Source organism: Amblyomma americanum, chromosome 4 (genome assembly GCF_052857255.1).
Source record: "Amblyomma americanum isolate KBUSLIRL-KWMA chromosome 4, ASM5285725v1, whole genome shotgun sequence".
NCBI classification, from domain to species: domain Eukaryota; kingdom Metazoa; phylum Arthropoda; class Arachnida; order Ixodida; family Ixodidae; genus Amblyomma; species Amblyomma americanum.
Genome location: NC_135500.1, coordinates 193,007,724 through 193,022,825, shown reverse-complemented (window position 1 = coordinate 193,022,825; position 15,102 = coordinate 193,007,724). Strand labels below are relative to the sequence as shown.

Below are 15,102 nucleotides of genomic sequence, written 5' to 3'. Positions count from 1 at the left end.
GTCGGCGTTGAAGATTTGCACGGGTGAAAACTTCGCGCAAATTTCCGGCCATTCCTTCGAAATCCACTGCTGGATATCCTGGCTGATGACGGCTCCGCTTTCCCCAGAAATGGTTTTGCCAACTATCTTATGGCGGTTCTTAAACCTCTGCAGCCACCCTGTGTTGTCGGCGAAGTTGTCATCACCGAGTGCAGCGGCAAACCATTTGGCTTTAGCCATTAGCATTGGGCCATCCACCGGAATGTTCTTAGCCTGCACCTCTAAAAACCACGCATAGAGAGCCTTTTCAACTTTCTCGTGGGCAGGAGCGCGCACACGACAAGCTCCCGACGTTCGTTGCTCCGCCGCTTTCGACTTTATGTCCGCCTTGTTTTTTAACAAGGTGCTTAGGGTGCTCCGAGGAATCCCGAAGTCGTCTGCCACCGTCGCACTTTTCTCGCCTGCCTCAACACGCTGAATGGCTTTCAGCTTTGTCGCAAAGTCCAGGTTCTTGCGCTTCTTGACGCTGCTTGTGCTTGCTGCGGCCATTGCTTCCGCGTCAGCTCACCACGATCCAGTCACACACGTGTCGTGAGACGCACGCAAAACAATATTGAACACGAAACACAAGAACGCGCACAAAACACAAGAATTCACGTGCGCAGCTTCCGCCAACAAAGCGCTCGCGATGGCGACAGCGACGTACGAAAGGCACGAGCTGTGGTTGGCTGAGCAAAACTCGTGAAAAAGCAACAAGAAAAAAAAAAAGGCAAAAGGAGGAGGCCGCCGGCGCCTTCGTTCCTGGCTGCCTTTTGGTTACGCGGGGGAAGGATGAGAGACATTGGGAGAGAGAAAAAAAAAAAGCTGTTCCGCAAGTCGGAGAGCGTGCACAGCGGGAGTACAGTCCGAGCCTCCCTCCCCCTCGCTCTCACATTTTCCGAGCCTTTCAAGGGAGGCGCGGAGCTCGCGGGTGCAGCGAGTGCCGAGATCGCGCGGCGTTCTATATATCCAATGGCGGATAAAAATATCGTTCGATATAAACGTACGAATTTCTATACTTTTACACAGAATTTTCAAGGGGATAATTGACGAGTTCGATACAGACAATAATTCGATATATGTGGGTTCGATATATCCGTGTTCGACTGTATTTGTAACCCTGCCCTGATCCCATCTTTAGCAATGGCACAGGTGAATATGGGCACTGATGCCATGTCAGCTATCCTATGAGATCATAACAGTAGCAACAGAGCAAAGTTCACTTCACAGTCCATATGCAAGCACCATAAGCTGCAACAGCCCCTAATGCTGATGATGCATTATTCACAGCAAAATAACGCAATGAGCATGTATCAGCACTGTGTACACTGCTTAGGCTTACAGCGTTTCAATGCCTGCAATTAGTTTTTTTCAGCACTCTACAGCAAGTGGCACCCTGAAGTCTTCAGATCACAGTGCAAATTTGGTCCACATGGCGTGGGCATGTCCGACTAGGTACGACAGCTTGCGCACTCTAGAATGCTGGGAGGCTTTGCTCTGCAGCGCAGACCCTAACGTTCAGCAGGACATCATCAGTCAAGCCCTTGCTGCTGCTGTGTCCCAACAGGTTCCGGCTGACGGCTAGGGGTGACGGGGGAGATGGACTTCTGTCATGGCGTTTCATTAAAATTGTTTTTCTCTCTCTCTGTGCATACATTGCAGTGTTAAGTGCTTGACTGGAGCTTTACCGAAGTCCACCAAGGATTACAATGTGCCAAGATACATTGATCCCAATGTCCCACAACTCATTATGCAGCTCTTGCAAGCAGTTTGCAGCCACTACACAATTTCGAGTAGACGAGGTAAGGACACAGCAGATTGCCGCAAGTTAGAGAAGCACACAAACGCTCACCAAAGACCTGCGTTTTTCAAGACCCGCACGGGTCCCTTCTCGGCAGTGAAGGTGAAAACTGCCGTTCTGCCTTTGACGGCACTGCACACGCCTGCGCGTCACCAGCAACACAGGTACACATCAACCCACTCTCCGATCACTTAAGGCAAGCTCTGGATTTCTTCCTTGCTCCCCGCCTCTCAGATGGCACGATGCCCCCGTCAAGGACAACTGCCTGTAATGAACTTGCAAAAGCAGTGGACAACCATGCTCACCCTGTCCACTTCGTGGCACTTCTTGAGGGCCTCGCCCCATTTTCCTAGCCGCTGATAGGCCATGGCACACTCTGTCTGAAACCACATGCACTGCATCTCATTCAGGTTCTCCACAGCAGACACTCCTTCCTGCATGAGAAAGTGGTGACAGCACATGCATTAAAACAGGCCCCAGGGAACCTCCCGGACCTCTTAGCCAAGCACTCTGAATACCCAAGTTCAAGAAGAGGAACTCTGCATCAGCAATCATCTAGACTGCACAGCTGCAAAACGAAATTACTCCAATATATAAAAAGTAAAAAGCTCCTTCAAGAGTGCATGCCAATGGTTGTGTAAAATGAACGTCGCAGATGCAGGGAGGGACTATGTAAAATTGACACTGCTTCCGCTTAAATCCACCTCCACACAAATTTAAGACAGCACAATCTGGTGAACTAAGGTGTAAAGTTTGATGTAGACCAATGAGCTCAGCTAAGTTGCTGTCGACACGTGTAGTTCTATTGTACCCATGCTACATGAACATTTCAAATGTCATCCAACACAACTTCAGCCCCGTGCTGCTACATGGGGTTTTTCAATGGCCTGCTGTGAAAATGGCATTCCAATGCCATTTCAAATGCCTTTTAGACATGCACGTGTGTACCCTTACATGAAGTACTTTTACACCATCATTCGAAAATCTAACATTATTAAAAGAGAAAAAGGAGTCGAAAGAGGGAGGAAAAACCAATGTTTCCGTAGTGATAATCTTTGCAGAGTTAGGTTTAGCTCTAAGCTTCAAAGCTTTAACTCAGTTGGGAGTCTGGTATGGCCTACTTTGTCTATGCTAAATCTTGATTTTATGGTACAAAACATGCAAGGGACAAGGAATGCATATTACACACTACTATAGTTCGACATAACTTAAGAATGGTGCGGCTCCCCGCCCCCCGTCAAAGGACCCCCTTCCAGTCAATGGTGTCGGCCGATTCTCACAACTCTGCTAGCGCAACAATGCAGGGAGTGGCAGATGAAAGGGAATATTCCCCTCCCTGCATTGCAGCGCTGCTCCCCACATTGTCACGCTAGTAAGGTCGTGAGAATTGGCCGACGCCATTGGCTTGAAGGAGGTTCTTTGACGGGGAAAAGCCACTTCGTTCTTGAAATGCACCCAACTATAGTCCATGTCGATCCCGCTCCTTGTCCCTTGCATGTTTAGTGCCACACAGTCAAAATGTCCAACTGAAGTTATTGGAACAAGACTTGATGGCAGGGCAGCAGTGCCACTGCAACATGACAAAGGAATATGAACCTTTCTACTTGTTTTGTAAATGGTCAAAAATTAGCGCAGAGCTCTGTGGCCTCAAATGGCAAGGTTCAAATGGCACTCCAAACCTTGACTGGCAGTCAGCCCACATTTTGTGGTAACATGTTCAAGTAAGCACAGCTATAACGCTTTCTGAAAAAAATCTTGTAACAAATAGCTTACTGACGCAACACACTGCAACCACCTGCAAACAAGAGAAAGAGATTTTTTTTTAAATAAAAAGCCTCTTGGGGGCCCTTCAAAAACTAACCCTAGTAAACTTTGCACACATTTCTTCTGCCTCCTTGATGAGGTTTGCCCGCAGCATGTACTTGGCACACTTGGAATTGATGTAGCGATCTGCTGTGTCTAGGGCTTGCGCTTCATCCAAGAACCGCAACGCCTCATTGATGTCCCCAGCATGCTGTAAACAAACAATGAAAAACCTCAGCTCCATTGTTCTCCAGTTTTTATTTTAGAGGCAACCATCACAGACATTAAATGCCACAAGCTAGCTCAGCCACAGCCAGTCACTTGAGACAGTGCTTGAACACAACCACATAATCTCGTGTAAGGGCCGCACCTATGGGTCACAATCCCCGTTTTGGACTAGATAATTGAGAAAAAAAATATGGTTTTCCTATTTTTTTAAATTCCTGTACTGTATGGGCCACACCTTCAAAATTCACACCAGATTTTTAGAACAAAAAACTGCGGCCATCACACGAGTTTATACGGCATTAAAGAGGAATGGCAATTTAATCCAGTCTACAAATGAAGGCAGTGCACACACATCAGCTGTTGCAAACTGCATTTAACTGCCTAGGCAGTCTGAAATCTATGGACTTTTTCCCTTACCAGTGCAGTTATATTGGTGAATCCTGCACCTTTAAAGTGGTTTAAATATGCATTTTGCAGTAAAAATAACTTTATGAATGCACAGATGTTGGAATTTTTTTAGGCAATGAATTGAGGTCTACATGAACCTATATACAGGGTTATTAAAGGCTGATATGCAGAAAGTTTCAGGACTGACAACAAGTTAACTTTTGAACCACCACTTAAAGGGACACTGAGGAGAAATTGAAGTTGGCTTGTATCTATAGAATAGCAGCTCCTGATCACAAAAACGCCACTCTTACTGAAAACAAAGCTCTTGTAATGTAGAAAATAGCAAGAACCAAAATACAGGTGTCGCCGCCACAGGCCAATCTCGCAAGTACAAGCGTGATGACTTCCTAGGACAAGAGGCACCACCTTGGAGGAATTTTCCTTACTTCATGGAAGTCACGAATCTCTGAGGCTGGCAAAGGAAGGTTGCGCACCGCACCGCTAGTTGTCAGAAATCACGGAGTCTGCATTTACGTCACGTATCACGTCACTCCGTTCTGTGACGGCATAAGAGTTCTCCGTGTCGTCATAAGAGTGCTCGAGTTTGAATCCGAGCGGCGGGAAAAACTTTCTCAACTTCGAATCCAAATTTCTTTGAAATAAATGCATCTTTCGCGCCCGGACAAGCGGCAACAAAGCCATGAAATGCCGAACTATCAGATTTTATTAACAAAAAAAAAATGATAGAGTTCTCCTCAGTGTCCCTTTAAAAGTTTTACAACAGTCATGCAGCGTCAAAAATGCCCACTCAAGTAATACACTACAGCAGAATCTTGATGTGAATCTCACAAGGTCTCAATCAGAAATTGATGTAATCCAAAAAGAGCAAAATCTGTTTGCAGCTGATGGGATTTATTTATGCCATGCACCACCGCTCACTGCCTTCGGTGCACCCCATACGACTAGTGACCACAATGTTGACAATGTGCAGCAGCACTTAATGCTTGGTCGCGGCTCGCACGTTCGTATCATCCATAGTGAAGCAGGAGCGTTCATAACACCCGAAATTCTGCATATTGTACACAATGCAGGGAGCCCTCCACTACGGCACCTATTCTTCCTTTCTTCTTTCACTCCCTCCTTTATCCCTTCCCTTACGGCGCGGTTCAGGTGTCCAAAGATATATGAGACAGATACTGCGCCATTTCCTTTCCCCCCCAAAAAAACAATTATTATTATTACACAATGCACTCTAGCCGAGGAATTTCGCGAATTCGTACCATCTCAGAATTTGTATAAACCATGACTGTATCATCAAGATTCTACTACCGCATCTACTCGAATGTAACGCGACTGCGAATGTAACGCAACGGGTGACTTAACGACGGGTGCCCAGCAGCAAAAAATAAAACCACGAATTTAACGCGAGGCTTAAGGACGCAAAACAAAGTACCCTGAATAGACATCGCAGCCAACATGTTTATTCATCTTCCTCGCTTTCAGAGGCAGAGTTCTCGGAAACGGAGTACTCCTTTTCTCTATCGAAGTCTCTCGGTAACTTCTACCGCATCGAGGTTGTTCGCCGCAGATAGAATCCATTCCTCTTCATGAACGCTTGCGCCCACCGACGAGATGCTCTGGACTTCCCATCTCCCAAGCAATGTCTCTAACTTTTAAACGGATCAGCTCGACACTGACCTCCATGAGACGGTTGCGCTGCTGGATAATAAAGTCCGCCACTTTTTTCTCCAGCTAGACGTGATGGCCGTGGCGAGGCCCACGAAATCCTTTGCGGTCAGGCCCACATTTAAAAAGCCACTCCCGCTGCAGCCACCATCCGCGGATGGTTGACTCGTTGAGCTCAAGTCTTCGAGCTGCCGCAGAATTCCCGACCTCTTTAGCTAACAGGATCGCTTTTCTCTTAAAATGAGCATCTTACTAAACATGACGCGTTGCCATCGTGTGCACTGAATCAATACACCGCGAGCAACGATGCGATGGCGTATTGAGCGTGAGGTCGCAACGAACACAAAAAAATCAGAGAACAACGCTTTGACTTTGGATGGACGAGGATTTGTCTTCTGTGGTGCCCAAGTTGCCAGCATAAGATCGCAAAACTGCGGAAAACGAAACCACGCTGATTGTTTTGAAATGGCTGCACCGCGGCACTACTTTAGGCCAATCGAAGTGCAGTACAGTCGAACACGGATATATCGAACTCGAAGGAGATCGCGAATTAATTCGATATATTAAAAATTCGATATAAAAAAATACAGGCCCAGAGACTTTACCTGTGGCGGACGATGACCTACCGATCGGAGCATTCAAGAATGACAACTATTTCCGCACACACGACGCAACGTAATGCTTTATTTGCGTGAAAAAAAATCGCTTATGTTCGTCTGCTTCTTCGCCTTGCAAATGAAATTAAAGACTCCAACCTCGATCTTATCGAGGCTGTTCAGGTGCGAAAGCCCGGTTCCTTCCATGTCGCCGCAACAACGGCGAATCAAGCTGAACGCGGCCGCCACTTCAGCGGTGGAGTACGAGCGTGTAGCCGCCCCCTCGTCCGGACGATCTTCGTCACCACTCAAGCTGTCGGCCTGGGTCCCTGCGACTGCAGCTACAATGTCCTCATCGGCGAGGCTCGCAACAGCCTGAACATTGCTGTCAACGTTCACAAAATCAACAGCAGACACTTCGGCTGGAACGGCAGCTGGGAAAAGGGACGACAACTCGCGAAACGCGTCGTCCATGCGCTCGTTGTCGCCGTCGCCGTCTTCGCAGGTTTCGGGAAGTTTGGCCGTCACGAGGCCTGCCTTCCGGAAGCAGTTGGCCACGGTATCCTGCTTCACGTCTCTCCAGGCGCCCGTCATCATTTGAATGGCCCCCAGCAGGTCAACCTTAAGCTCGGTGCCCATGCGGAGGTTCACCAAAAGCCTATCAATGAGTCGCCTCCTGTAGCCGACTTTGAACGACTTAATGATGCCCTGGTCGAGCGGCTGCAACTTCGCTGTCGTGTTCGCCGGCAGAAACTTGAGCACGATGTTTTCGAGCTCGCAGGTGGTGTGATGGGCCGAGCAATTATCGACGAGAAGGCAAGCGTGACGCCCCGACTTGCCCAGTTCAGCGTCCCACGCTTGCAGCCATTCTGTAAACAGCTGACGCGTCATCCACGCCTTCTTATTGAAGGCGTAGCGAACGGGGAGCTGCTTACAGTTTTTGAAGCAGCGCGGTGCCCTTGCTTTGCCGATCACAAAGGGCTGGAGCTTTTGAGAGCCATCCATGTTGGCAGCGAGCAGAACGCTCACGCGGACTTTGCTCATCTTGCCCCCGTGACACGTGCTGCCCCGGACGTCGAGCGTCTTGCTGGGCAGCATCTGCCAAAACAACCCGGTCTCGTCGGCGTTGAAGATTTGCGCGGGTGAAAACTTCGCGCAAATTTCCGGCCATTCCTTCGAAATCCACTGCTGGATATCCTGGCTGATGACGGCTCCGCTTTCCCCAGAAATGGTTTTGCCAACTATCTTATGGCGGTTCTTAAACCTCTGCAGCCACCCTGTGTTGTCGGCGAAGTTGTCATCACCGAGTGCAGCGGCAAACCATTTGGCTTTAGCCATTAGCATTGGGCCATCCACCGGAATGTTCTTAGCCTGCACCTCTAAAAACCACGCATAGAGAGCCTTTTCAACTTTCTCTTGGGCAGGAGCGCGCACACGACAAGCTCCCGACGTTCGTTGCTCCGCCGCTTTTGACTTTATGTCCGCCTTGTTTTTTAACAAAGTGCTTAGAGTGCTCCGAGGAATCCCGAAGTCGTCTGCCACCGTCGCACTTTTCTCGCCTGCCTCAACACGCTGAATGGCTTTCAGCTTTGTCGCAAAGTTCAGGTTCTTGCGCTTCTTGACGCTGCTTGTGCTTGCTGCGGCCATTGCTTCCGCGTCAGCTCACCACGATCCAGTCACACACGTGTCGTGAGACGCACGCAAAACAATATTGAACACGAAACACAAGAACGCGCACAAAACACAAGAATTCACGTGCGCAGCTTCCGCCAACAAAGCGCTCGCGATGGCGACAGCGACCTCCGAGGGCGACAGCGACGTACGAAAGGCACGAGCTGTGGTTGGCTGAGCAAAACTCGTGAAAAAGAAACAAGAAAAAAAAAAAGGCAAAAGGAGGAGGCCGCCGGCGCCTTCGTTCCTGGCTACCTTTTCCGAGCCGATCACTATGGTTACGCGGGGGAAGGATGAGAGACATTGGGAGAGAGAAAAAAAAAAAAAGCTGTTCCGCAAGTCGGAGAGCGTGCACAGCGGGAGTACAGTCCGAGCCTCCCTCCCCCTCGCTCTCACATTTTCCGAGCCTTTCAAGGGAGGCGCGGAGCTCGCGGGTGCAGCGAGTGCCGAGATCGCGCGGCGTTCTATATATCCAATGGCGGATAAAAATATCGTTCGATATAAACGTACGAATTTCTATACTTTTACACAGAATTTTCAAGGGGATAATTGACGAGTTCGATACAGACAATAATTCGATATATGTGGGTTCGATATATCCGTGTTCGACTGTATTTGATTATAACGCGAGGGTAGGCTTTAACGAAAAAAAATCCGGGAAAAACTCGTGTTACATTCGAGTAAATACAGTATATTAACTTTCCAATGACCTTAAAAGTTTCAACCTGAAGAGCACTAACAGGGTTAGGCTTGAGAAGACAAGATTCCAAAAAGCCCAAGTTTATCGGTGTTCTATGCTGCTTCTGTTTACTCTTCAGCAGCATGTACCATCTTTACCAAAAGTTACCAGGCAACGCCATTTGTTTCTTATCCGTGTAGTGAAGCATTTATGGCGCTCCTTAGGATCTGAATCTGTGTGAGGTAACGAGAACACTTGTCCTTGCCTTTTGAGACCTTCTGGTCCTTAGGGGCGCCTTGAGGGCTCCACTAAACGACCAAGAAGCAAACTCCGTTGCCTGGTTACTTCTGGAAAAGATAGCACCAATGGCTTGTATATGAGGAAGCACTACGCTAACATCAACATTCTACTGTCATGTCTGCAAAAGCTACAACATGGGTTCTCAAACTGGATTCTGCAAAAACCCTATGGTTCCATTAGAGCACTGTTTTGGGCTTGCCCGAGCACCTAAATCCTTACGTGCCGCAACCGCCACCCCCCCTACGCCCACCTTTCTTGGGATTCACCATAAAGCAACTGCTTATTGGTTGGTGAACTTTCACTATACAGCTAGCCGTCGTTAATTAAGTTTGGGCATTTTCTGCAAAAACCAAGCATATCCGTCTTGCACACGTTAGGCAGGAAAGAAGAAAGGCCCCGCAAGGCTAAAAAAACACTCGTGATTTGCACTCAAGATATACCCACCTTGTATATCCTAGCCTTGGCCACAAACAGCTCAATGAGTGTCGGCGTGTGTTCGATGGCGGCATTGATTAGGTCTAAAGCTTTGGCCGTGCAGCCCAGGTAATCGTAGTGCTGTGCTGCGTAGTAGTAAGTCCACAACAGCGCCGTGGCTGGCTCCTTCTCCTCAGAGTCCTTTTCTGCAAAGTGTAACGTTCCAACCATTGCAGTTTACTCAGCCCAGAGCTAAATCAAGGAGAATAAGCAGAGGAATGCCGCGGAAGCTACGTTATCGTACTTGCCTTTTTCAGAAAAAACCTCGTACTTCTTTAATGAACTAATATAACCCGTCAGCAACTGCTCAATGATTTTTACCTGAAAAAAGAAAGAAAAGGAGACAAAATGCCCCAATAAAAGAAGCTGCTGACGCCAAATTGTTCTACCAAAAGGAATGAGTTCAATGCGCACCCTATATGAATTGTGCCAACAGAAATCTAAATGAAGAACCAAGTCTATTTCCAGCAACAAGCCAACGAAAAGGCTTCTAAAAACTTTTTTTAGCTTCCTGAATAATGTATCTATACATAATTTTAATACAACCTTTCAACTGGAATGCTTAGAGGAAAACAGCTTGTTTTGTTATCTTCCAACAGCTGAAGTTCAAAAAACAGAAAACCCGGTTCACGTGTACGCTAATAAAATACACCCAAATACTCAACTCTTTCAGGGCTTGTGTAGAGAGGCCGAAGGTCTACAAAAAGAGGTGGCACACCTTTGTGAAGTGCCTTCCGCATGTACTTGTCCACTAGTGTTCGAAACTGTTCACCTGCAACACATCCAGATAGACCTCGCTATGAAGGGGTGACTGACACAAAGTTCTGACCCCCAGAAGGAGAGAAACCCAACGAGTTCACAAAATGCTATCCACCAAAACCATTCCTTCCCCTTCTTCAATGTGCAGCTCAGATGGGCTCACCTGTGGCAAAATTGAGTGGCAATCTTCGAGGTGTTTGTGAGCGAGGAAACTTCTCTTGGCATTCTTCAAACAATTTGAGTTCGTCTTCAACACCCTCTGCGCAAAACAAAACGTGGCTCTTAAAAACCTGCTCTATTCCACACAAGTGATAGTTGTCATGCTGACTACATTCCCCTCAAGAAGTAGGTTTGGTTTATGTGTTTATGGGGGTTTAACATCGCAAAGTGACTCAGGCTATGAGGAAAGCCGTAGTGAAGGGCTCCAGAAATTTCAACCAACTGGAGTTCTTTAACGTGCACTGACATAGCACAGTACACGGGCCTCTAGAATTTCACCTCCATCGAAATTCGACCACTGCAGTCAAAAGAAGTGATTATGTGCTAGTAAGAGCTAGAATCAGGCATGTAGACTGTGCCGATGCACACTTGCGCACGTATAACTTTCAACAAAACATGCCACTGGAACTCCCTTCGCAAAGCAAATGGAACCAAGCGGTGCTGAAATATCTACTCAAATACTTCCCGATCAATAGAGGAGAGCTTTATGTGGTATCATGACACAGTTGATTGCTACAAAGTAAAAATTGCACTGCAGTTGTAACCAAAATAACATGGAGCACGCTTCAGCACTGAAAATTTTCTCTCGCATTCTGTAGAAAAGATACAAAAGTTTTTGAGCTCACACGCGAGTGCACCAGCAGCACTGGCTAATGTACGCATAAACCACCTCGCAATTTTCGCTAAGTTGCAAGGAGTTTGATCGCTGAAGAGTGCTCCATATTATTACGCCCCTACCTGTAAATTAAAAAAAAAAAAAACAAGGGTTTCAAAGAACCTTGCCACAACACGGCTGAAAAAAAAAATCATAAGAAAACACTAAGAAAAAAACTGCGATGCAGTGTCTCAAAATCATGCTAGTGCATTTCGATTCAATGGCTCAAGGCTGCTACTCCAAAAAATACAAAAACTTAATACTGCAAAAAATACCTATGAAGAACATAAAAAAAGAGCCACTAGACAAATGCTTGAAAGAAGTTTGAAGTGCGGCCATAGCAATGACATGTTAGAGTCAGCAGCTCAAAAAGCTTGAGCCAGAAGAATATGACTCACGTTGCCGCAATGCACTCAGCAGGCCGTGGTAGTACTCATGGTTCTCGGGGTTTCTGTTGAGCAGCTCCCTGTATATTGACTCCGCTGCCGGAAACTGACAGACCTGCATCAGCAGGTTTGCTGAATAAGACGCCGAGAGAAAAATGGCATTAAAACAGGCCTACTCTCACAGGGCTCCTCAAACAACGGCTCACAGCTGCTGCATGCCAATCTGTCACAACCCTAGACAGCATTAGCGGAACTCCCCCAAAAATGAAAGTGAAAAAATAAGCAAGGAGAGAAGGTATCAAGATGTCTGCTTTGCTGCTGGTGCTTATCAATGCAGATGTACCATGAGCATAAAAAAAAAGAACCCACACTTTCTCAGCACATCTGATGCCTTAAAAAAAAAAAAAAGATCAGCTTGATCCCCAGTGCTCAAGTAATATCATCAGAAAGATGTCAGAACCTATGTGCAAAAGCAGTAGCAGCTATGGAAAATTAATCACACATATGGAGAGTACTGCCGTGATCCTTCCAAGCCTGGTCACATGCATTTTTGCTTTGAAGGCCAGCAAATTTTCTGGTAATGTAAAGTTTCTACAAGTCCAAAGACTGAGACGTTGCTCCGCATCACAGTGACAGACCAACGTGTCACAAGGCCATCATGTCATGACACATTATGGTGCACAGTTGCTGGCAAGGCAAACAAGCCACCTCACAGGAGCGCACAGGCTGCCTTGCTGTGCTGCGACGCCATACTGTCTACTCTCTCAAGGACACACAACAGCACAAAAAAAAAAAAAAAAATGAACATGACAACAGTTCAACAGCATATCATGCGCGCTGTGAAATTGGAATGCAGTGTTGTGCCTACTGCATGACTACTAAGACACTGGCAGAGCACGAGAGAAGAAAACAATCTTGTGCTTACAAGCACACTTCTCTGCTAGTAATATGAATTCTGAGGACGCTTAATGAAAAAAAAAACAATTGTTTTTGAGGAAAGAAAATATGCAGTTAAACCGCAACTGATTTTAAAGGGAAGCTGTATACCTCGAACGTCCAAAAAGCTAGGATTAAAGGAGAAGACAACGAAGCAGTGCATGCCAATGTTAGGTGGCTCATTCGTGCCCACGAGACAGCTTGTTGTGCTATCCAGTCACCCACTCATTGCTAGCAGCAATGCACGAATGTTCAAATATCTACAGACTTCATTACTGGGTGTGGCCCTACCGTGTAAAGCCAGAAGTTATCTTTCTGGCTCCGCTTGAGTCCCCAGTTCTAGCTTTTCCAGCTTTTTCCTTAGACTAATGACAGATGTCGTGAAGCATGTGCCTGTGTTAAAATTCTACCAAAATTGAAACAGTCTTAAAGGGGCTCTGAAAGGGGCTTTCAATAAAGGTGCGGTATTCCTGGGATGTTAAAGGATGCCACTTCCTCCAATATCCTCCAGCAAGAATTTACGTTTTTTTATTAGAAGCTGAGTTATCTGTAGTTAAACTTTGAATTTCAGCATCTTCGTGCCTTTCCCTCTCCTCTTGTCACTTTTTGCACACTCAAAGGTCAGCTCTCCTCCGATGGCCCCACCGCGGGAATCCTCCTGGTGGCTGCACTTCCCTACATGCTGGAGTGACGCTGCTGACTGGCCGCAGCCGTGGTAGCTGCTTAACACCTGAAAGAACCTAGTCAATAGCCAACTCTGAACCGGACCATGCAGCAGCGTGCGACAGAGGAGGGCGCAAGCCTGAAAAAGTCACCACAAAGGCCTCACCAACTTTCACGTGTTATTGTGTGTTCTCTGCTGCATGTAGAGGTGTAATATTTGGCTCAGGTGTTCATAAAGAGAGAATGTAGTGATTGAGCAATTTTATGTACTCTCCTCAGAAGGTGTTTCCCTTTAGAAGGAACGACTCAATGATAGTAGTCTCACGGGGTCACAGAAAATATCTATCATCAAAAATTACCAAAATTCCTATGCAGAAGCATGGGAAATGCATTCATGACATGGTTCTCCCTACGGTGGGCAGCAGTAGTTTTGGCCCTCACCAGTCCGCCCAACTGCCCAGGTCTATAACTGCCCGCCCACAGCCACCCACCTCTCAATTACCCCTTGGCAGAGGCTGAGGGCCTCAAGTTTGCTAATGCTGCCGATAGAAATCGCTGTGCCTTTATCGCCAAATGCAGGAGAGCGTTTAAGTGGGGCCACATTATTACAAACGCCAATGATATTCTAGTAGACTTGCCAATGCTGCGCCTCTGCCCTCCGCGCACGACCACGCCGCCCAAGACGCCAAGTACGGATATTTCGGTGCAACATGCTAGCAGTGAAGCTTCTCAGAAGCAGTGGTGTCGTGTGTGAAGAGGTGCCACCACACTAAATGCTAATAGCGCGTGACAAGTGCACAGTTTGCGCAGTTTTGCCCAAACAAATAACACGACGGAACCAAGAGGAATGTGTCGGCGCCAGAACAGCAAGACGCTTTCTGGTGAGAAAATGCAAAGACCAGTGACGCACCAATCAGCATCTGAAACTGAACAAAGCTCTACTTAGCTGGCTGGCCGAGGCACAGCCAGGCCGCCATTGACATGGCCTAGAGCAAGACTTTGAAAAGGGGAACAGCAACTATGGCAATGTGCAGGCAAAGATTAGTGCTCAAGGGTGCGGTTGCGCCTCGCGCACTCATATCATCTGTGGTGGCATGGGAAAGTGTTCGAAACATCAGAAATTTTGACCGCAATAAACAGTGCACACCAGCCAGGAAATTTTACAAATTCGTATCAACCATGATTGGACCATCAAGATCCTACTGTAGTTAACCCCACCCCCCCAGCCCCTTCTTTTGTTTGCCATCTATTATCACGTTCTCCCAGATTTCTTTATCTGCCGCCTAACTCTCTCCCCTTCCCAGTGACCATTTCTATTCCTCTGGAACCCACTCTGTTACCAAACAGCCCAATGGCCTATGGTTATCTATTGTCTGTATAAGATGCTCCCCAAATTAATTTCCTCCTCTTCGTTTCCACTTCATGCGTCTGGGTTTAAATGCACCTCAAACATTAGCCAATGGTCCAAACAGGAGTATGAACAGTTGCTTGAGGGATCCGAGTGTGAATGCAAACAAAAACAGTAACTCAAAACCAAACCAACGCTGCACATGCTGAACAGCGCACACAGGATTCTTAAGTATCAGTCGCCCACAACAGAGTAAGATTAGGACCATATGAGACAGCAAGAACTTATAGAACGTCACCATAGTGATACACAGATGGGTTTTTTTTCACAAACGTAGTCGCAATTCTTTTGCCTGGCACAAGCAGTAGTTCGAAATTTAACTTCATTAGTGAGCTACCCATGGGAACGAACACTAGACACAAATACTGCACACACAGACAGGGCACACTAATAAAGTTAAATGAACTACCTAGGCCCATTTGCAGCTTTA

The 15,102-nt window shown here is 47.0% G+C and overlaps 1 protein-coding gene across 1 annotated transcript in view; it reads right to left on the bottom strand.

Annotated features, from left to right (window-relative positions):
• Naa15-16 (N-alpha-acetyltransferase 15/16) overlaps positions 1 to 15,102 on the bottom strand; it is a 112,636-nt gene that overhangs the window by 90,574 nt on the left and 6,960 nt on the right. Inside the window, exons 8-14 of the mRNA XM_077662721.1 lie at positions 11,678 to 11,797; positions 10,569 to 10,664; positions 10,312 to 10,418; positions 9,895 to 9,967; positions 9,617 to 9,792; positions 3,681 to 3,833; positions 2,125 to 2,253 (exon numbers count right to left, since the gene is read on the bottom strand). Of these exons, the coding sequence (XP_077518847.1) occupies positions 2,125 to 2,253; positions 3,681 to 3,833; positions 9,617 to 9,792; positions 9,895 to 9,967; positions 10,312 to 10,418; positions 10,569 to 10,664; positions 11,678 to 11,797 (854 nt within the window). The remainder of the gene's footprint in view (positions 1 to 2,124; positions 2,254 to 3,680; positions 3,834 to 9,616; positions 9,793 to 9,894; positions 9,968 to 10,311; positions 10,419 to 10,568; positions 10,665 to 11,677; positions 11,798 to 15,102) is intronic.